This window comes from Chrysemys picta, chromosome 7, assembly GCF_011386835.1.
Source record: "Chrysemys picta bellii isolate R12L10 chromosome 7, ASM1138683v2, whole genome shotgun sequence".
Classification (NCBI taxonomy): domain Eukaryota; kingdom Metazoa; phylum Chordata; order Testudines; family Emydidae; genus Chrysemys; species Chrysemys picta.
The window spans coordinates 88,265,632-88,288,107 of record NC_088797.1 but is presented as its reverse complement, the minus strand read 5'-3'; the positions used below and the strand labels follow the sequence as shown (position 1 = coordinate 88,288,107).

The 22,476-nt window shown below is 46.3% G+C and overlaps 2 protein-coding genes across 9 annotated transcripts in view; one reads left to right on the top strand and one right to left on the bottom strand.

The window, feature by feature from the left end:
• The window catches only part of LRRC20 (leucine rich repeat containing 20), a 189,343-nt gene that overhangs the window by 10,408 nt on the left and 156,459 nt on the right, over nt 1-22,476 (bottom strand). The window lies entirely within an intron of this gene.
• Nucleotides 1,687-19,736, top strand: LOC135972748 (uncharacterized). Of its 3 annotated transcripts, none has more exons than XM_065551964.1 (3): nt 1,687-4,336; nt 11,937-12,221; nt 12,632-19,736. In XM_065551964.1, the coding sequence occupies exons 2-3, from the start codon at nt 12,011-12,013 to the stop codon at nt 13,273-13,275; spliced, it is 855 nt and encodes a 284-aa protein (XP_065408036.1). In that variant the 5' UTR covers nt 1,687-4,336; nt 11,937-12,010; the 3' UTR covers nt 13,276-19,736. The 3 variants fall into 3 exon arrangements, 1 of the variants encoding a protein (XP_065408036.1); XR_010589244.1 differs by having other exon boundaries at nt 1,831-4,336; nt 13,308-19,736; XR_010589243.1 differs by having other exon boundaries at nt 1,881-4,336; nt 13,608-19,736.

Below are 22,476 nucleotides of genomic sequence, written 5' to 3'. Positions count from 1 at the left end.
AGGCGCTGCCTGCCGCTTGCACAGGGGAGGGGCGGAGAGGAGCACCCACTGGCAAAGACTAAAGTCAGCGTCTGTGCAAAACATAAATAATTTAACTTAAGACCAGGCACAAAAAGATTGAAAGGAATATTAATTAACATATTATAGAAATCTAAAACAGTTTTTCTACCACAATTGGAGCTGAGCAGCTAATCTGGTCACCGTTCTATTGCACATGCTGTTTGCTAGTGCAGGATGATTGACAGGTCTGTTGTGTGCAAAAGTAGGCTGGAGGGAGTTGATATTGTAAAGGCAAACATCTTGTTCATTTTATTGCAGGGAAAATAGAGGGGTGTTAGAAAAAGAAAACTGACTGGAAACAAATCTTCCTGAGCCTTTGGTAAACTGCCACATCTTTGTTAAAAGACAAATGTCCCATCCAAGGCAGATGAAGATGCTAGTATTTTGAAACATTATCAAAAGGGCCATGCTCAAGGCTGGTAGATCAGAGACACAAGAAGAACAGAAAGATTTCTAGGATACCTCTTTATCCTTTTCACTGGGGAAAAGCTTCCTTATTTCAAACTGAACAATCTATTGACAGCAAGGTCAGTATCACTGGAAAAGTGATGCAACTGCAAACAAAGATCAGGAGTCTACACACGTTCTCCATAGAGAAGCAATGCCAGCTCCACAAACAAACTTTAAAAGATTATCTATAAACACATTCAACAAAGGCAGAAAGGGGCTAAGGGAAGACTTGTTAGAATACTCTTCTCCACTCCCTCCTTTGCCTGCCGGCCTGCCTGCTCTAGTGTCTATTAAATACAATGAATTCTAATATGTGGATGCTCAAAATTCAAGAAAGAGTTAGTAAGTCACAGCTTTGAGTGTGTATCTTATAAAGCTGTTTTGAAAGTAACAGTGTTTCACTCCTGACTGGCTATGCCAATTCTGAGCCCTACACCGCTCTCCCTTGTGGAAAATGTTTGATCAATTTCAGTTGACTAATCATGTTTGGAAACAAAGCAATAGATATTGGTATTCTGATTTCTGGTGCTAGAAACTAATAGAGATCAGTTAAAAAATTCTAATGAGACTACAGCTAGGGTTGCAAAAGCATGTAAATGACCTGCACTTCATTCCTGATTCTTTCCTTTAAACAAGACTATCAAATACTGCAATGGCTTGGGAGGAGAGACAAAAAGCAACTAGAAATTCAGCCAAAAGATCTCTAGTCACAGACTTTCTAGTCTGACCATGTTAGGCTGTGGTCTTGTTAGAACTCAGTGTAAGCAGAGGCAGGCTTAGTCAGTCCTTGTATGGGAGGTATCCAGAATAAAGTCAGTTGATGAGGGTGATTCAGGAGGCGGCATATCTTCTCTGTTAGTCTACATCTACACTACAGGGGGGGGGGTCAATTTAAGATACGCAAATTCAGCTACGCGAATAGCATAGCTGAATTCGACGTATCGCAGCCGACTTACCCCGCTGTAGGGACGGCGGCAAAATCGACCTCTGCGGCTTCCCGTCGACGGCGCTTACTCCCACCTCCACTGGTGGAGTAAGAGCGTCGATTCGGGGATCGATTGTCGCGTCCTGACGGGACGTGATAAATCGATCCCCGAGAGGTCGATTTCTACCCGCCGATTCAGGCGGGTAGTGTAGACCCAGCCTTAGTCTGTGGTGAATGATTGGGCAACAATGGTGTTAGGAGACTAATATTTCACAGACTGCAAATCCCACTTTGCTTTAATTAGATATGAAAGTCTTCACTTCCTGACCCTAAAATGTGCCGGTTTTCTGGCACTATTATAATGGCTTCCCCACTCCACCCTGTAGGGGACCAGGGTGGCTGCCCTCCGAACCTGAGGGTAAAGGGCCTTTCCCTCAGCCTGAGTGGGCGGGGCCAGCCCAAGCTCGCTCTACCCCCCGGAAGGGGAGGGGTGGAACAGGAAGTATAAAGGGCGGGGCCCTTAGCTCAGTTAGAGCAGCACCAGGGAGGGAGGCAGACGCAGACCGTGGGCTGCTCCCTTCAGACCCTGCTGCCACGCCAGGGGAGGCCCTGGACCAGTGGAGACCTCACCTGGAGGACAGACTGGGGCTGCCAGGACTGCCCGCTGCCGAGTACCCAGAGGAACTGGAGGAGCCGGAGGGGGAGCTGGAGCTGCCAGCAGCCGAGTACCCAGAGGAGCTGGAGGAGCCTGAGCCTGAGGGGGAGCTGGAGCTGCCAGCAGCGGACTACCCCGACGCACTCACAGGACCAGAGGGATTCGGACGAGCAATCGGGTAGGAAGTAGCCCAGGGACAGAGCTGCACAGTGGTGAGTCTGTATTGCGGAAGGATGCCGCTGATCCAGTGGCGGGACCCTCGTCCTGCCACTGTCAGGGCCCTGGGCTGGAACGCAGTGGTATAGGGTGGGCCTGCGTTCCCCTACCCGGCCGAGCCACGCCGGGACCTTTGCCGGCGCTCCCCTGCCTGAGGGGCGCGCTACTGACCTTTGCCGGCGCTCCCCTGCCTGAGGGGCGCGCTACTGACCTTTGCCGGCGCTCCCCTGCCTGAGGGGCGCGCTACTGACCTTTGCCGGCGCTCCCCTGCCTGAGGGGCGCGCTACAGACTCTGGCTGGCGGCCGCCCCGCCGCTAATTCCCCGCTGACGGAGGCGTGACCCAGGCCGGCCAGTGACCTCATAGCTCCCCACCGCCCCCTAACGGGTAGGTGGGTCGACGCAGATCACACACCCCCAAAATGGTTATTTTTCAGTTTTGTGTTAAGTAATGTGATGCACATATACAATATCTACATCTACTCAGATACGCAGCGGCGAGAGGCATGTGATAAGTGAATTCATCATGATACCTTTTACTGCTTCACCTGCGTCTGGGCTTCTAAACCATCTCCCAGGAATTATTCAAAAATTCCAAATCCACAACTTCAAACCACTACCACTGTTTAAAACAGACAGACAGACAAACAAATGAACCTGCCCAGGAAAACACTTCTTACTCTCTTCCCAAAAATCACCCTAGTCTGAGTCCCCCAGTGGGCAGTCGTGCACCACTGATGGCTTTTCTACGTTATGGCGTTGTTACGGTGTCTGCATAGTTAAGGCTGGGTTAGGCTGGCATTTAAAACAGAGATGAAACCTCTTTGTTATGCATGAACAATGAGTGTAAGTAAGTATAAATGAATTTTCTGAAAATCTACAAAAAAGCCTGTAATTAGCTTATGATTCAAATATAGACCATGTAACAAATGAAGAAGTTGTTACCATCTGATAGCTATTGAATATGTATGTAAAAAAAAGATGATGATCTCTGTTCTGGTCCCAATGGACAGATAGTGCCAATTGTGATGTGAACAATTTGGCAGTCATATCAGCAAGGCCAATGATTGAATTACTCTATAAGTAGTCCCTTGTTGGTCATTGTTGTGTGGAAACCTGCACTGCTGCTTCCCCTGTTATGGGATAAAGTAGAGAGAATTTCAGTTTTGAGGGCTATTGGCCGAGTACCTTTTAACAACACTCAATTCACTGATTTATTTAGAAAAATGTTTATTAAAACAAAAGTTTCTTTTGCTAACAGACTGACCCACTCCAAAACTGCACACTGTAATTGATTAAACTGGGCTACAGAGCTGACTAAAAGGCAGCTGGAAACTACCATCCTGGGAAAGCACTGAGTGCAACCAGAACATTATTTATCTGTGTAGTGGGGTGGTCCCCTGCTCCTACCCAGAAGGGCTTGAAAGCAGCCCTGAGAGGGTTGTGGCTGGGGACAGCTGATTGGGGAAGCAGCCGCAGCTGGGCCACACCCCAATCAGGCCTCAGCTGGCCGTATATAGGAGGCTGGGAGCCAAGAGCTCAGTCTCCCTCTAGCTGTAGAGGAAGATGGACCTGGCTGTAGGGCCCTGAGTAGAGTACCTGAGAGGAGCAGGGCTGGGGAAAGGCAGAGGCGCTAGGGAGGCTCCAGCCTGGAAAGCCCCAGGCTGCAGCCTAGCAGAAGGCCAATGGATACTGGGGGTTGCAGAGAGCAGCCCACGGGTAGGCAGAGGGCAGCAGGTCCAAACCTTCTTTGCCAGTGATGAGTGGCTTATATTGCAGTCTGCCCCAGGGAATGGGGGCTAGTTGGTGACTGGCAGTAGCCCATGACTGAGGCAAGGTGGGGATAGAGGGTTGGGGGTTCCCTGGGGAGGGGAGACCCTGAGAGTGAGGGGCTACTGCCAGGGGGCAGCACCCCAGATAACGGGGCACTGGGTCCGGGAGGGACATGGGGGGCCAAGCAGCAGCGGGACACCGGCCTGCAGAGGCTGGATGAGCTAATTCCCGGAGACAAACAGCAGGAGGCGCTGCAGAGGTGAGTCCCACATCGCTACAATCAATAAGCTGAGGGAAGCAGGCATGGAAGTCACAGACATGTGCACAGATGTAACAGCTGAATTTTTCTATTAACTATAAATGGGTCAACTTCCCTCCTCCAGACAGAATAATCAACTGGGATGGGGGCTATTTTTTTTGGAAAAGAAAAAATAATTAGCTCTGAGGATCCAATTTATTTGTTTCCAATTTACTGGAAATTGGTAGATATTCCAAAAAGCATTTTATTCAACAGTGTTCTTATGCACTCACTGTCCACTAAAATTTTGTCTTCATAAGACTTCAGGGCAGGGGTGAAAGTAACTTAAGGGACTTACCGGTATGCAGGGCCGGGGTCCTGAGCGGGGGGGAAGGAGGACGAGCGCTCGGGGGGAGAAGGGGCAGGGCCTCAGGCAGAAGGAGCGGGGCCTTTGAATCCCTGGGCCCTTTAAATCACCACCGCTACCCTGGGGCTCTGTCAGCAATATAAAGGGCCTGGGGCTCTGGCTGTGGTAGTGGCGGCCGGGATCCCCAGGCCCTTTAAATCACTGCCGGAGCCCCATGGTAGCTGTAGCTGCGGTGGTGGTTCGGAGCTCTGGGTCTCTGGCGGTGATTTAAAGGGCCAGGGGCTCTGGGTGCTGCTGGGAGCCCAGGACCCTTTTAAATTGCTGGTCTGGGGAAGCTGCCCCCTACTGGTAAGGTCAGCTGTGTACCGGCTCTTGACGGTAAGTTGTACCGGTTTACTTTCACGTCTGCTTCAGGGACAAGCTCTCCAAACCCTAAAAATATACATCAAACTGAACCCACAGGCACACCCACACAAATACTATTGCAGACCATTCAATCCCACAAAAAATGAGTTTTTAAAGCCATACACATGGCACATTACCACAGACTTTGCAGAGGATCCAGTTCTATTGCTCACCCACATGCTAAATGACCACCCAGCTGCAGGATTGGGCTCACAAAAAGTTCACTCGCACTATACACATGTATACAAACCCTCTCCCGTACATCAGCCTTGGCCAGTCCCTTTCCCTAAGCAGCTGTGTTATGTACAATTTAACTGACTTCATCATGTCAGCTGTGATAGGTCTCCTCTTTGGGTGGATAAAAGGTTGTCACATTGCAATATTACATCAGCATGATACCTATTTTGTTTTAAGAGTTTCTGAATGTTACGGGGGGACAAAGATGTTGGCCCATAGTCGCTTTCCATAGCTCCCCTTAACTTACACAGAGTTGTAATAATTGGGCCTACAAGTTTACCCTAATTGTGAACTCAACTGTAAAAATTATGTGGAAGTTCATAAGATGTCACAATAACCTCTAACAACAAATGCTGATGGCAAAAGGTATGAAAGGAAGATTAAAAAAACCTCAGGCCAAACAAAAAGGCCTGCCTATATAACTCAAGGACTGTGTGAAGATCATGCTTGGCAAACAAGAAAAGTATGGAACCAGAAATCAGTGATTCAACATTGGTATGTCAATACTAGGCCTAATTGGTGGACAAAATAATGAGGAGATGGGCTATTCAGCCCACAATTCCCTTTATGGGTCCTTAAAGAAAGAGATTTTTGGCGAGAAAAATTAGCTACTGAAGCAAGCTTCAATGTCATGGCTGCCATCCCCACCAACTCCTGGGACCCAGGTCTTTCATCCTCCTGATTCAGAGACGTCCTGACCAGCTCAGACCAGCATGAGGTACTGAGACAACATTCCCACCACTACCAAGTGTATCCCAAACACCATCTGTGATGGAATGGGATCAGACTTTAAAAGCAACAGCAACAACAGCTCCAGCCCATCTCCATTAACTTCTCTTTTCCCCAAATGGACAGTTATTACAGTCTTTGATACCAGCTAAGACCAGCTATCAAACAAGACTCTTTTCCTTCTAAAATGTCTCTCCAGGTAAAGGGAACAAGGGATGTTGTTAAAATGGAAGGCTTAATACATTACATTTCAAATACTTTAACTGTTTTCCCTTCTTTTCAATAAAAGGTTAAAAGGATTTTGAATGGCGTGTTGCCATGGTACTAAGCAGGCTGAAATCTCTGTATACCAAACCCTGGTCCTTCTTTAACATTGTTTAATGTTGGACAGTAACTGGCTTATGGAGGGAGGGATAGCTCAGTGGTTTGAGCATTGGCCTACTAAACCCAGGGTTGAGTTCAATCCTTGAGGAGGCCATTTAGGGATCTGGGGCAAAAATCTATCAGAGGCTTAGTCCTGCTTTGAGCAGGGGGTTGGACTAGATGACCTCCTGATGTCCCTTCCAACCCTGATATTCTATGTTAACATCTTTAGCTCATGTAGTCCATCTAAATCTAAACAACATACACACATCTGACACAACCTCTAACTCTCAAGCAAACAGCTGTGGAAAAATGAGTTTTTTAAAAGCTCCAGAAGGATAGAAGTGGAAGCTGCAGATTCAGCGCACACTGGTATGACCCTCCCAGAGGTTTCTTTAACAAGGTACATGGTCTAAAAGAAACCATGTGAAAGTATTATTGCTGTTTTATGTTCCCTAGTTAACCCCCCTATGTGAAATTTCTTTATCATACTAAAGAGTGAATTTCATTTCCCAGTTATGGTAATAATAGCAGTGCCTGGGAGAAAACACACAAGTAAAACCCTGTGTATTGCTGACAGCAAATTGATTCCTATGTAGAGCTGGTCAGGAATTTTTCAACAAAATTTTTGACTTGAAAACATTTTGAAAAAAAATTTTTTTTTTACAGTGTGCGTTATTTCTGAGCCTCTATTTAAACTCTCATGCCTTAGGTGATGGTAGTACTGGATCCAGGAGCTACTGGATTAATTGCTACTGTCCCCTGTCATGTGACAAGGATATTAAACTTCTGTAACCCTGACCTATAACAGGTGATTGGAGCCAGAAAATAAACATTAATCTCTTAACAGCACTCCTGTTTATTACACCTTTATTATGGGTGAAGTGAGTTAAGGAGAAGGAGGGTAGATGGTGGGTGTAGTTGAGATGGAGTGATGCAAGATTTGAAATGAGAAGATGCAGCTATAAGTTTCAGTGGCTTTTTTCCTGTCTTTTCTGTTTGTTAACCATATGTTAGTGCTTATCTTCACAACGATAACCAAAAGCTTTAATTACTTTAATTACACAGTATGATGGTGGCAAGTTGTACTTCTAAATATACTTTTTCATCTCTACAGACATCTAGCTCTCTGGAAGGAACCTAGGCAGCTTTCCCACTGATGTAAAGTGACAGGCTGCCAAAATGCAATTTCTGCCAGCAACTTCTAGAGATCTGCAATTTATCCCTCGGATCATATCACTGAAGATTTGGCAGTCGTTTGTTGAAGCAGTTCAGATTAAGCAATGAGTGGGCACTTTTCTAGAGAGCTCAGTTAAACTGGAGGCAGCAGGATGGAGGGAAAGAAACACAGACTGTACCCTCAATTCTGAAATTTTACACGGGGTAGCACATGGAAGGGCTATGAACCATTCTTACAGCATAATCATTCTACAACTTGTAGCCCATAGGATTATTTTGCTAGCTATTATATCCTACTAATCCAGCCAGCAGTATTAATTAATATGTTTCTTTTTCTGAAATTAATCCATTTTATTCTTATATTTTATTAGTATTAATTTCTTGGAATTTAGGATGTGTTGAGGCATGTGTTTCCTAATAATAATTTGCTGAAATGCTAGAAGCCTACCGGCCTGTAAGATCTGCAATATAGCAAAAAGTAGAATTAGTTATAAATATGTCAGCATAAAAGCTGGCAACCTTTGGCATAGATAAGAATGGTCCCTGAAATTTTGGAGTACCTAAGGGAGGAACTATCCACATCACATCACAGGTTTATCCGGCTTCTACAACCGGTTGGTAACCGCAGGGTACACCACAACTCGAGGTCATCAAGAGAGCCTAGGTTGGTAGTTTTGGAATGAGAATGTCATAATTCACTAACCTATAGGAGAAGGGTACCCATAAATTTCTTAAGGTACAGAAACAAGATTTGGGTATAGTAGGTTGGGCCTGATTTCCATAGGTCAGGATCCTATAAAATACCTTGTAAGAGAGTACTAGGAAGGCTTTTTAGCTCTTAGGGTCTGCTATGTTCTATACTCTATAGACTGTCTTTTCATTTATCTATCTATTCTATCTTCTATCACGCTATCAGCTCAGTTTGTGTAGTATAGTATAACTATTCAACATTCCTACCTATTGGGGAAGCCAGCACCAGTGTGTGATTGGGCATGCCAGGAGTGAGGCTGGTCCTCCACCTCCTATTACCGGGTCCTAAAGGAAGGATGTGAGTATGTTAGGTTAAGGTACTTATAATAGAAATGTTACCACCCGGAGTTTTGGAATTCTTTTACTGTTTTGCAGTTAGAAGTTTCATTGGATTCCTTATTTTTATGTTAATGGCAATAAAGATTTTATCAATTTGGTATTGTCCTCAGTGCATGCGTTCTTGTCAAGCACCCTGAGAATCCTGTCCTGATACAGAGCTCTGTAGTCTGAATTGGATAAGAACCTATACATCTTCTGGTCAGATGCGATCAGTGGCGAGCCATAAAAACTAACCCGTCAAATTCAGGTCAAGAAATTGGCGAGCCGGCAGGAGTCTCGAGGTGTGCTTGGCAAGCACTTACTTAAGAGGTTAAAAAGAAACTCTGTGTGCCCTAGTCACTGGGCATAGTCTGGTAACAGTTTCCTTTGTGACAGACAAATTCTGGGCATCGATCCCAGAGAACTTATAATACTTGTAGCTTGTGGGTTAAATGGTTTAACTGTTATGTCTGTTTGTTTTATGTGGAGTAATAGTAGTGTACGCGTGATAAGGGGTGTTTCTTTTTTTTTTTTTTTTTTTTTTTTGAGTATTGAGTGTTGATTAGGCAATTGCACTGGGCCCAATGACCCACACTCGAGGTGGCGGCGAAGATGATTAACGTGGTTAGCTCAGAACTTGTACGGTTCCAGTTATCCCCTGGGTAGTCCCCTCAGCTCCCCCAGATTGCCCCCCTTGAGCGGTCTCTGAGCGGTATTTGCCCCTCTGTTCAGTAGGTCCCACCAAGGGTTTTACCTCTTGATCTGCTAATACACATTGGCCATCGAGGGAAGAGAAGGATCCTACCCTCATGCTTTCTTTTGGGACTTGTTTAAAGTATTGTTGGACCGGTCTGGGGTATATTTTTTATTATTATTATTAGTTTTGTAAGGCGTCTTTAGATTTCTTAACTTAGATTTAAGATTTAGAGTTAAGTTATAGTGTTAGGTTTCCCTCCTTGTTATTTTAAAGGTTAAGTATATTCAGTGTAAAAGCAAAAATGAGTGAAAGAAAGACAGCAGAGCCTGCGATATAGCCTTAGAAACTTTTGTCAGAAGATACATTAGGGAACATGGAGGAAGACTGCAGCAATTGAAAGATAGAGAAGTTCTCTCCAAGCATAGTAACCCGTGGGGTCTCGTGAGTCAGATATTTGAAATTGAAACTGAGAGAAAGAAAAGATAGTGAAATGAAAGGAATTTCAATGGAATGTTTGTCAGCGTGTGGTCTTCTAGGAGGGAAGTTAAATGCGAAAGTGGAGCTGCTCAATAAGGCACAGAAAGTTGTAGAGAAGGACAAGGAAATTCAGGAGTTAAAGGAACAGTTATACACTGCCTCTGAAGAGCTGTTTTCTCTTTTCTGTAAAGGAAAAGAGTTGGAAAGAAAGTTAGAACGGCGTCAGCATCACAACCATGAGTTGTGTGGGGAAGTGTACAGGTGGCAAAAACGAGCAGCTGCCAGTTTAAAGTCACTGGAAGGTTATAAACTAGAGTGTGATCGGTTATTGGATCAGATCAGGAAGTTAGAAGGCAGTTGTGATTCACTCAAACAAGATAAGGCAAGGTGTATGGGAGAGACCACAGGAGCACCTGTCACCATAAGCACCTGGGTCCAGACAGATTGTAGATAAGGAAGAACCCCCACGGATTATGGCTAAGGAGCTAGGAGAGACAGGACATGAGTCAGCAGTGGTTCCTATCCCTATCGGGTTAGTGGAACCAACAGAAATTGATCAGCCTGTTGGGCCAGTGACAAGAAGGAGCGCGAGAGAACTAGCTAGTGCGGAGATGGCTTTTGAAGCCGAGAACGCAGAGGAACAACCTGGTGAGTTAGAGCAGGAAGTTGACAGTGAAGTGACGGGAGCTAGTGTGCCAGCAGAAAAGGGAAGTCCTTCGACCCAGTGCCTGAGGAGAAGGAGTTAAGTGAACCAGACACTGTCATTTTAGAAAACAACTAGATGTTGCAGAGGGGAGACAGAGAAGGTGATTCTGAGGAAAAGACTGTCTCAGCTCTTAGCAGAGCAGGAGAAGCGCCTTTGGAGGTTCAAGTTGCTCAGGAAATGGATGTGCTGTAACAGAAGTGGTTCAGGTATCTAATGTGCATGATACAATCATCACCAGGATTCAGGAGAGAGAGCGAGCAGCCTAGGGATATCATTCCCCCACCTAATGTGGTGGCGCCATCCAGTTTAGTAGGTTTTTCAGGATTCCCTGAGGGGGGCGGTCCTTTGCCCTGGCAACCAGGCCAGTCACTGGTACCACCAAGGCTCATTGAATACCTGGGAACGCCGACTCCAGGGTATGTGTTAACATCACCACGTGTACCAGTGGAAGTGTCAATCCGGTATGAGAGTACCTTCCATAGGAGTTATCCAGAACGCTACACTAACCATATATTTCCCAGGTTCCACTCAAGGGAAATATCTGATAGTTCTGATGAAGGAAGTACTGACTTGGGTAGGAGAAGGCCTCCAGGTTCTGGGGGAGATACTTCAGATACTGATTCTAGTGGGAGTTGACCAAACTCTCAGTAACTCCTGACTGTCCTGTAGCAGTGGTTACAGATATTAAAACTCTGGATTTGGTAGCTAAACAAGTAGGATTGATGGAGGATTCTTCTATTGCAGTACAGGCACAGCGGATTCAGGAAACAGCACAAATATTTGGTTTGCCAAGTGATGATTGGGTTAAAATCTTACAGCTTACAGTAAATCGAGCCTTATGATGCACTTTGCCCCCCAGAGTTTAGGAAGGGTGACTGTCTTTTTCAGAGACAGTAGCCATGCTCGAGCGTAATCAGTATCCTGGACAAGCTGGAGTGGCTATCCTGGCTAATTTGAAGCAAAAGCCAAATGAGTCTCCCCACCAATTTCATCTACGGTTAAGTGCAGCCTGGCGCAACCCCATGAAAGAAGACACAGAGAGTACACAGTATATTAGCTGGTTGGTGAATAATTCTCTTCCCTACTTACGGGAAAAGGTTAACTTGCTTATCCAGAATGGAACCTCTCTGGATATACTGGCCAAGGGCCATATCCAGGGAAACCCTAAAGCAGGTCGACGTGGAGCCCCAGTTGCAACCCTACAAGAGCCACAGGATACTCCTATAGTAAGAATTGAGGGACCTACCAGGGCACCTCAAGGGCAGAACCAGACAAATCCTAGGTCCCCTTGATCTCAGCGCTGGGCCAATAATCACAATTCACGAAACAATTGACAAGGGTATGCATTGGGACCCCAAAGGGGGCACTCAAGATTGTGTTCCTTTTCTTGCAGGTGCTGCGCAGAACTCTTCTTATTCTCAGGGTTCTAGATCACCATTGCCTCATCAGGTGGAGGACCTCTCAGTGATGTTAATGTTCAAGGTGGTGCAGCAAACCTTGGAGACCCAACGCCAGGATATCCGAAAACTCCAGACACGTCTGAACGAGTTGGTGTTGGGAGATCAAAGTCCAAATCCTTTCAACCAATCAGTGGCCTCTGTAGACTCAACCCCTACTCCTGATTGGGTGGCATATTTTCAAGCAGGGTCAGATACCCCTGAGGAGCTGGAGATGGAAGGTGGGTAGCCTTCAGGCTCATCTATCCCATAGATTATTCCCATGACACCAGTCGGCCCCAAGGAGCATCACAACCCCTTTGGGAAGAGATGCAAGTGGAAGACCCACAGTATCTTTAGTTGTAGGGGGCTGCCACTTAAATTTTGTTGTAGATACTGGAGCAGCAACCAGTATAATTCATGTGAAGGATCCTAGATCCTCTGTTTTGGCCTCTGGGAAAACAAAGACGCTATCAACATTTGTAAACTACCAAGTTATGGCCATGCTATCTAAACCTATCAAAGTACAAATTGGTCACCTGCGCAAGACCCATGTCTTCGCGTTGCTCACACTGTCAGACACAAAGTAATCTGTTGATAATGCAGAAATGCATTATTGATTTGGCTAATCAGTCGTTGTGTCTTACTACAGGACAAGAGTTGGGTTGCCCACTAGTGGTCATGCTGGAGTGTGGTATGGCCACCCCAATGGAGGAACCAGAACCAGACGAATACCACCTGGACACATTAATAGCCAAATATGCACTCTATCCAGAGTTACAGGCCATACTTCACAAACATGCTGATGCCTTTGCTAAACACAAATATGATTGTGGATGCATGTCAGTCACTATTGTTGTGGACGGGGGAGACGTGCCTGCTCAAAAACAATATGCCTATCCAGAGCAGGCCATACCTTACATAGCCAAGGTGATCAAATCATTACTGGCACAGGAAGTCCTGCGTAGATGCACTTCTACAGCCAATTCCCCAATTTGGCCCGTTAAGAAACCAGATGGTTCTTGGTGTCTCACCATCAATTACCGATGGTTAAATCAGGTCACCCCTACTTGTGCCCCTACTGTGGCAAAAATGCCAGACCTCATAAAGTCCTTTGACCTGGAGGCTAAGTGGTTCTCTGTGCTAGATATCAGTAACAGCTTTTGGACTTTACCAGTGGCCCAAGAGTCGCAGTACAGGTTTGCTTCCAAGGGGTCCAACATTCCTGGACCCGATTACCTCAGGGATATAAAAATAGCTCAGCATTGTTCCATGCTCAAATGCGGCGAGTCCTAATATGATTTTCTAAACCATCTGTTTTATTCCAGTATGTAGATGACCTATGCTTAGCAACTCGCACCAAGGAGGAGCATTTGGCAAAGCTGGACGAGCTCCTGCAAATTCTTAAGGAAGCGGGATTAAAGTGCAACCCTGCCAAGGCGCGACTAATGAAAACCATTGTCTCTTTCTTAGGTCTTACTTTTACAAAATGGGGTTGAACTCCCTCACCGCAAAAAGTGGAGACAATCCAAAAGTTGCCAATACCGGAGGACCTAATGGTGTTAAGATCCTTTTTAGGCTTAACTGGGTTCCACTGGGATTTCATTCCTAACTTGGTTCCATTGCAGGTCCTTTGTACCAACTGCTAAAGAAGGATGTTCAATGGGAATGGACTGAACAACACACGGAAGCAGTGTCCCAGCTGAAACAAGCCCTTGTCAAGGCTCTGGTGTTGATCACTCCAAATCCTGAGATACCTTATCACCTGAAGGTGGCAGTGAGTGTTAATGCATTAGCAGCTGTTGCTTCCCAAGAGAGGCATGGGAAATTCAGACCCGCGGCCTATGCCTCACGTTTAATATCTCCACTAGAACTTAAATACGACAACTGTGAGAAGTACTTACTGGCCACTAGTTGGGCCATACAGCATTTTGCCTCAGTCCAATCATATTACACTCATCGCACACACCCCTTCAGTTTCTGCTATCTAATCGGGTTAAAGATGGGCAAGTTTCCAATGCCCGCATAGCCCATTGGGCTTTATTGTTACAGGGGAAGGATATTGCAGTAAAACCTGTTAGAATGCCATCTTTGCTGCTCACAGCCTTACTATATCAAGGAGAACCCCATGACTGTCCAGGCAGAAATGAACAGGGTCCAAAGATTCTTCTTCCTGCCTCTAATCCAAGAAAAAGGTTCCTTTAAAGGGCACCCCTTCTTTGTGGACGGATCAAGCTATCATGATCCTCAAGGGAATTCATGCACCGGCTTTGGGATTTATGTCATTCCTCCCAAAGGAGAGCCTTGGGGGAAAAAGCATACTCCTGTACCCCTCATTCAGCCCAATATGCTGAGCTAGCAGCAGTGACTTGTGTATTGGAGTACTGTGTACAGGCCTCCCTTAAAAGATTGTACCAGAGGATTGGTCTGTTTTCAGACTCCGCTTGGGTGTGCAATTCTCTCACTGAATTCTTGCCCTATTGGGAAACAAATGGGTTCATGTCCTCTGATGGGTCCCCAATCAAGTATGCATCACTGTTAAACTACATCCGTGACCTGGCATTAAAAATCACTATCTCAGGATGGCCAGTCATGGTGAAGAAGGTTAAAGCCCATTCCAAATCCGAACCCTATGTGATCAAAAATGGAAAGGCTGATAAACTAGCCAGAGAGGGAGCTTGATCAGAGGAACCTTGGAAAGAAAAGAACTTAGAACATTCTTTCATAACCCTTGGTTCTAAGGGTTCAGTTGCTGCTGCAGAGGAGATAGAGACTAACATTCCCGACTTAAAGGAGATGCAAACATGAGATAAAGATATAGTGGAGATAATTCAAGAACTCTCCAAGACAGAAGGAAAATGGTCATTTATGTTGAACCCTGTTTATGGGAGGTATAGAAAACATCTACAGATGGTGGATAAAATCCTCATGTACACAGGAGGCCTTTTTCCAGTATGGATGGCTCCAACCTCCCTAAGAAGGGAAATGATATACATGGTCCATGATACTCCAAGAGGGGGACATCAGGGAGTAGACAAAACTGTTTAACGTCTCTTAACCGTGGGATGGTGGCCTCTTCTTAAATTAGATGTACAACAGTACTGTAACAACTGTTTGACTTGTGCTCAAGTCAACCCAACTCCTTCCAAGCAAAATGCACAATTACAATCTCAAGTGTCTGAAGGTCTGTGGATGGCTTTGCAGATTGATTTCATAGGCCCTCTACCGTGTACCCAAAGAGGCAACCAATACCTCTTGGTGATTGTCGATCCTTTTTCAAAATGGGTGGAGGCTTTTCCTTTGAAGACCAACACTGTAAAGGCCACAGCCAAGGTCCTGGTAGAACAAGTCTTCTCTTGTTGGGGGATCCCTGCGAAAGTGGAATCAGACCAGGGATCACATTTCACAGGACAGTTCTTCAAAGACTGTCTTAAACTAATGGGAGTCCCAGAGAGACTACACATCCCATACAGACCACAGTCATCTGGGATGGTGGAACGTACAAATCGGACCATAAAAGTAATATTGAGGAAACTGGTGGGATTCCCTCATGCCTCTAATTCTCATGGCACTAAGGGCAAATCCTGCTGCATCTACCAATAAGACACCCTTTGAAGTAATGACAGGTTGAAGTATGAGGTTGCCAGAACACCTAATTTGACATACCAGTGGCACTCAATTGGAGGGAATCAAAATGGATGCATACCTGCAAAATCTGCAGGAACATTTAAATCAGATCCATCTGCAGGTAGCCGCAAAATTGGGGAAATCAAAACGCAAGGCTAAGGCCTACTTCGATAAAACCCAAAGAGAATACTTGGGAGGTTGGCGATCTAGTAACGCTGTTATCCTACAAAGGATAGGGCTAAATACTGCTTGTCTTACTCACAAGAGTATTTTGTCCTACTGATTTCAATGGGATAATTCTCATGAGTAAGCATCAAATCCTCTGAGGCTCTCTCTGCATTTTGTGTACTGAATGTATTTAAAGTGAGGTGGGGAGGGGGTGGGAGAGTAGAAAAATACTGGCTTTTGTACTTTGGGTGTGTGTGTGTGGAATTTCTTCACTAGACTTAAGTAACAAACACTGGACAAGAAACAACTCCACCACCAGGCCAGTCTCACTTTTATATACTAAAACACTGTTAAAAGAACTTGATATAAGTTATAGGTAGGAGCATTTCTGCATGGGTCATGCAGGCTTGGGCTGTAGTAATGTGTAAGCTTTGTTATATGGTTCTTTCGGTTAATGTGTCTGACAAAGAGTGTGTCATGCATATTTTAGAATCCCTAGCTGCTATACTATATTGATGTTTACTTTTGTCTTGTGTCTTTCCCTATATGCCTTTCTTTGTTCTGCTGGAATTGCTCATGTAATTTAAATGTGATGCTTTAGTTTCACAAAAGTCCCCTGCAGATGGACATCTGATTGAATTTGTTTTCCTGCAGGAAGACAAGTACATGGATTGAAAACAGTAAAATAACAAAATCCCTATGAGTCTCTAATCTAATCTGTTCAAAGATTGTGACACACAATAGCTAGAGGCTCTGGAGAAAAGCCGATTGTATTTGCTGAAGGTCACACCAGACCCTTTGCACGCAGTTGGTGATTTGGCAGTAGCAGCATCTCCAGTCAAGAGATGGAGCTACTTTGACCCCAGACATGTTGTGCAGTTGTAAGGCAGGTATCTTCATTGTCCTGACTAGATTAGAAAATCTGAGCATGTTTGAACACCTTAACTAACACAATGTTAAATGCGCAGACAAGGATATGCTGTGTCTGATATATTTAACATCCAGGAGAAATTATGACAAGTGCTGCAGGCAGGGCAAGGGGTGCGGGGCTGGCTGGAGACAGGGGTGTGTGGGGTGGGCTGGCTGACTTCAGGGGGGTGCGGCAGGGGTTGGCAGGGCTGGAGACAGAGGAGTGCGGGACTGGCTGGCTTCAGGCAGGGGGGTGCGGCAGGGGTTGGCTGGAGATAGGGCAGGGGGTGCAGGGCTGGTGCAGGCAGGGTGTGTGCGTGGGGCTGGTTGGCTTCGGGCAGGGCCACAGGGGGGTGCAGCAGAGGTTGGCTGGAGACAGGGCAGGGGGTGCAGGGCTGGCTGCAGGCAGCGGCAGGGTGGGGGGGGGGGGCTGGTGCGGGCAGGACAGGGGGTGCAAGGCTGGTGCAGGAAGGGGATGCGGCAGGGGCTGGAGGCAGGGCAGGGGGTGCGGGGCTGGCTGGAGACGGGCTGGCTGAGGGCAGGGGGTGTGGGCAGGGCAGGGGGTGCAGCAGGGGCTGGCTGTGGGAAGGGGGTGCAGATACAGGGGGTACAGCCCACCCTGTATGGTAAGTGCCCCCTCCTCCTCCTCCTTCCCCCCACCGGGGTAGCAGCAGCAGCCCGGGGCTCAGGGGCTATTTAAAGGGCCTGGGGCTCCCCAGCTTCCACTGCCCCGGCCCTTTAAATAGCCACGGGAGCCCTGGGGAAGCTGCGGGGCTCCAGCGGCTATTTAAACGGCTGGGGCGGTAGAAGCAACGGGAGCCCCGGACTTTTTAAATAGTCCCCAGAGCCCCACAGCCCTACCCCAGGGCTCCAGCAGTGGGGCTCTGGTGGCAATTTAAAGGGCCTGGGGCTCCAGCCCCTGCTGGGAGCCCCAGGCCCTTTAAATTGCCGCCTGGGAAAGCCGGGCCACCCCGGTACCGCGCACTGGCTCTTGTCGGTACGCCATACCAGGGCTTGGGTGCGGGGCCCGATTCAGGGGAATTGGTCTAAAGCCGGCCCTGCTACTATACTCCATGCAAGTAGAGAAAATGGGAGGAAGCCTTAGTGTTTCCACAATAACATCAGTGACCTCAATAGAAAATTCTCCCCAACCCCATGAGCGTCTGCAAAATGTTTAAGCGTGCAATCCAGCATTCCTTGTCCACCACTGAGGCTAATAGGAGCTTGGGATGCACAAAGAATGCTGGATTTGGTCAAAAGTAAATGAGTAATAATGATAAATACAGTGAGCATATTTTTGGCATGAAAAACTATTTTTTGTAAACCCAGCCAAGAGGCTGAGATAATTCCCACAACCCAAGGGAGGCCATATTTTCTGGAATATGGAAACACCACCCACTGGATGAAGAAGAGCAAGGTAATTAATATGAGTTCATATTGATGGGCCCCTCAGGTGCACACATCCTCAGTCAGTGTGCTATCAGTATCATCCCTCAAATGGTTGGAGGCCCCTTCATGTTGCCCAAGTTGCCACGCATTTATAAGGAAGAGGGACAAACATTGGTCTGTAAACAGTTACAGGGACATTGGGTCAGTCCTGAAAATAGACAAGGCATTCCCTGCTTTTAGGGAAACACAGTCACCAAGAAATAATTATTTAAAAAACACAACTACTACATCAATGGATAATTGAAGCGGAGGATTGTACATGGATCTGTCCTGCGGTCACTGCCTGCCCTCTGGTTTTTACACTTAGCTTGCAGCTTTAATATGTTCCCTCTCTCTCTCCCCCCCTCCCCCACCCCTCATTTCTTTTAGATTTCACAATTGAACGATCCCCATATTTCATGTCTCACAGGGTAAAGGGCTAGAGCAATGGCTGAAAAAAGGAAAATGGACATAAAGTATACTTCTTTTCATTCAGTACTTTGGGCTACAAAATTGTTCACTCGTGAAGGATGGGAAGCAAAAACATCAAGCATCCTTCTGTAAGAGGAGCTAGAGTTCATCCTTCTGTTATATTATTTATGTATAGAAGGCTTGCTTTTTTTCTTAATGTTTTAAACTCTGCCTTCTGAGAATTTTGAGAGCAAAACAGCGAATACACATATACAGAAAACACATTCAGAATCACAGACACCTACATACATGCACACCATGCCCAGGCAGAGGAAACCAGAGACCTAATTACAAGATAATCTTGCTGCACTAATAATATTTTATAATTTTTTCCTCCCTCTTCTTTTTGTGGGGTAGTTGATAGAGAAGGAGAAACAAGGTGGCAAGGGTTGTTGGGGGTCTAGGATGAAAGCAAGGTATGGGATATTGCACTTAACCCACATGCATTGGAATAACTGTATGATTAGGACATTTAAACAACTACAATTATTATGTTGTGCTCGAAAATATACAAAAATATTTTTATTTTAGAGCTCTGTTCCTGTAAGGGGACTTGGTTTCAGAGAGTGCTGCTACTTGCTAAAATATACTTTAGTTGGAGACACGAGTATTTAATAAAAGAACTGATCTTCTATCAGGTGTATTTTCTGATGGATTTTTACAACTGTATTCTACTGCAGTGTATTTGTTGACTGGGGCGGGACGTTGTATCTCTGTCTAGGTTTTTAGTTTGCTACAGAGAAAGCATTATTTTGACAGGTTTCTTTATTTAGTGGGCTCCACTGATGTTCACAAAATTCACAATTTAGGGGGAAAAAATAAACCTGTCTTATTCCCATACTGAGACTCTGCTGGTCTTTTTATGAAATGGACTTAATGGCACTGGAAGGTAACTAGTCTTTCAATTCTGGTGATCTTATGCTGAAAGCCTGGCTTGAGTCACAAATGAAATTAGTTTGATGGGTCTAATCCTGGTTCCTAATATACATTTATACAAGTGATTGACAGTTCACTGTTTCAATGTTACTTTATCTTATGGCAACTATTATAGTGTCAACCTGTTTTGTCCTAAGGAAAACTGGTCCTTACCTGGTAATCTCTTTCCTCTGCATTTTATCATATACCTCAATCCTCACTGATAGGTTTTCCCTCCTTTCATGGGCGTGGAGGCAGAAAGATCAGTCCTGGGGTCATGTGATTTAACTCTACCCTACTTATGTTGCCAGAATGACTTTTTTGCTGCAATACACTACTTAAAGGTGAACTATAAAGCAAAAGACAAAAGAGATCCAATGATATAAAGATGGCCTCAACTTTACAACAAAACAAGACACACCACATTTTTCTGCTTTTGTTGTTTCTTTGCCAGTCAGATGTAACCTTAGTGAAATGCTAATAGGAGGGCAGGCAGTGCTTAATTTGTGCCAGGGCTGAGCCCTGGCACTTCTAGGCTTGACAGTTAACAGTCCCAGCACCTCTGGGCTAGCTATGTTCAGTTATGAAAATAAAAACTTGCTTGAGCCCATGGCATCTCTTTCATTACAAATTAAGCACCGAGGCCAGGACTTTCACCTTGTGTTTATACATTTAGCATTTTGAATGATCTAAACAGAATTGTGCTTTCTGCAAGGGAGATTTTTTTCCCCTTCTGCTCTCATATTGTTGTGCTCTACATAATTTTGTAGATTCCTCTTAGGCAGCTCCAGCCTGAGCCAGGCCCATAGTCAATGTCTTTAATGCTTAATTTTAATATTGCTCTTTTCCTTACATTGCCACATCCACTAATAGCTATTAACTACTCCTATAAACTGTGAAAATCTGGAGGAAACAATATAAGACCACAAAAACATAAAACCAATTCAGGAAGTGCTGGGAATCCTTGTTGAAGGGGAATTATGTTATTTTTTGTGTCTGAAGGAAACTCTATAATCTATTGGATACAACCTTTAAGTCACATAGAGAGGCAAGGTTCTCCCTCATACCGGGGGCAGGAGTGGGGGAAGGATTTAGAATCATAGGGTTGGAAGGGACCTCAGGAAGTCATCTAGTCCAACCCGCTGCTCAAAGCAGGGCCAATCCCCAGACAGATTTTTACCCCAGTTCCCTAAATGGCCTCCTGAAGGATTGAACTCACAACCCTGGATTTAGGAGGCCAATGCTCAAACCACTGAGCTATCCCTCCTCCCCAAAGGAGTCCACGCGGCTGGACCTTTTTGGACGCATGGTCGTCTCAACCAGGGATTTGAAACTCAGGATTGCCAACTAGCAGGTAATTCTGAGCAGGTACAGCTTCAACTCCTGGAACTCCATGCTAAAATTCAAGGAGTTGGTACCCACAGAGTCCAGGGAGGAGTTTGGGGCTATTGTTAAGGAGGGCAAGGCAGTGATATGGACCTCATTACAGGCCTTACTGGATGCTGCAGACTCGGCGGCGTATACCTTATCCTCTGGCATCGCCATGAGGCGTAGCTCATGGCTCCAGGCCTCGGGGTTGCCACCCAAGGTGCAACAGACCCTCCAGGACCTGCCATTTGACGGGGCGGGCCTGTTTGCGGAGCAAACTGACTCCAAGGTGCATAGCTTTAAAGATTCTAGGGCTATACTGAAGTCGCTAGGGGTGCATACCCCGGCCACTCAGCGGAAACACTTTAAACCTCAGCCCTCACAGCACCCCTACCAGCCACGCCCTAGACAGGACTACTCTATGAAATGTGGTAGGAACGGCAGGCGCAACCCGTCCCAGCACTCATCTAACTGGGGCCAGGCGTGCACTTCCTCAGGCTCTAAGCACGTCTTTGGAAGGTGTGCCTGGGGACGACGTACCAGCCACTGGACCGGATACTCGCCCCTGCTTCCTGAATCGTTTATCCCACTTCTACCGTGCTTGGTCCCAAATAACAACGGACCACTGGGTTCTTTGCACAGTAGAAGTGGGATATTCTCTCCAATTCTGCTCCTCCCCCCCCTTTCCCCGTCCCTCTTCAGGGACCCTTCTCATGAGCATCTCCTTGCACAGGAGGTGCAGATGCTCCTCGCTGCAGGGGCAGTGGAGGAGGTTCCTCAGGAGCTAAGGGACAAGGGATTGTACTTCCGTTATTTACTAATCCCCAAAGCCAAGGGGAGGGTCTCAGACCCATTCTAGACCTGCAAGGCCTCAACAGATTAATGAGAAATTTGAAGTTCTGCATGGTCTCCTTGTACGCTGCCCTCGACTTCAAGGATGCGTACTTCCACATATCCATACGTCCTGCTCACGGGCGGTTTCTCAAGTTTGTGGTCAACCACAACCATTATCAATTCACGGTCCTTCCCTTCGGCCTGTCAACAGCCCTCCCCCAAGTATTCACTAAGTGCATGTTGATCGTAGCAGCCTTCCTCTGTCGAAGACAGGTGCAGGTATACCCGTACCTCGACGACTGGCTGCTTCGGGGGCACTTCAGGGATCAGGTAGATGTGCAGATCCACTTCGTGAGATCCACCTTCAACAGGCTGGGCCTTCTCCTTAATGAGAGCAAGTTGTTAAACTCAAAGGATAGTTTATCGGGGCAGTGCTGGACTCGGGTCGGGCCAGGGCGTTCCTTCCAGAGGCCTACTTCCAAGCAATGTCAGATCATACGAGGCCTCAGACGGTACCCCACCACCACAGCATGGGGCTGTGTGAGGCTTCTCGGTCATATGGCAGCTTGCACATACATGGCTCAGCACGCCAGGATGCATCTCAGACCTCTTCAAGCTTGGCTCGCATAAGCTTATCGCCCGGGACATGACAGTCTGGACTTAGTGGTCAGCCTTCCAGTGCAGGTCCTCCAGTCTCTCGGCTGGTGGCTCAACCTGCAAGACATGTGCAAGGGAGTCCCTTTCCACAGGCCCCAGCCCTCCCTGTCCCTGGTAACG

Coding starts and splice junctions, on each gene's coding strand:
- LOC135972748 (XM_065551964.1), top strand. CDS start 12,011: ATGTTAATGTTCAAGGTGGTGCAGCAAACCTTGGAGACCCAACGCCAG. Junction 12,222..12,631: donor TGAGGAGCTGGAGATGGAAG/GTGGGTAGCCTT, acceptor GTCTTACTACAG/GACAAGAGTTGGGTTGCCCA.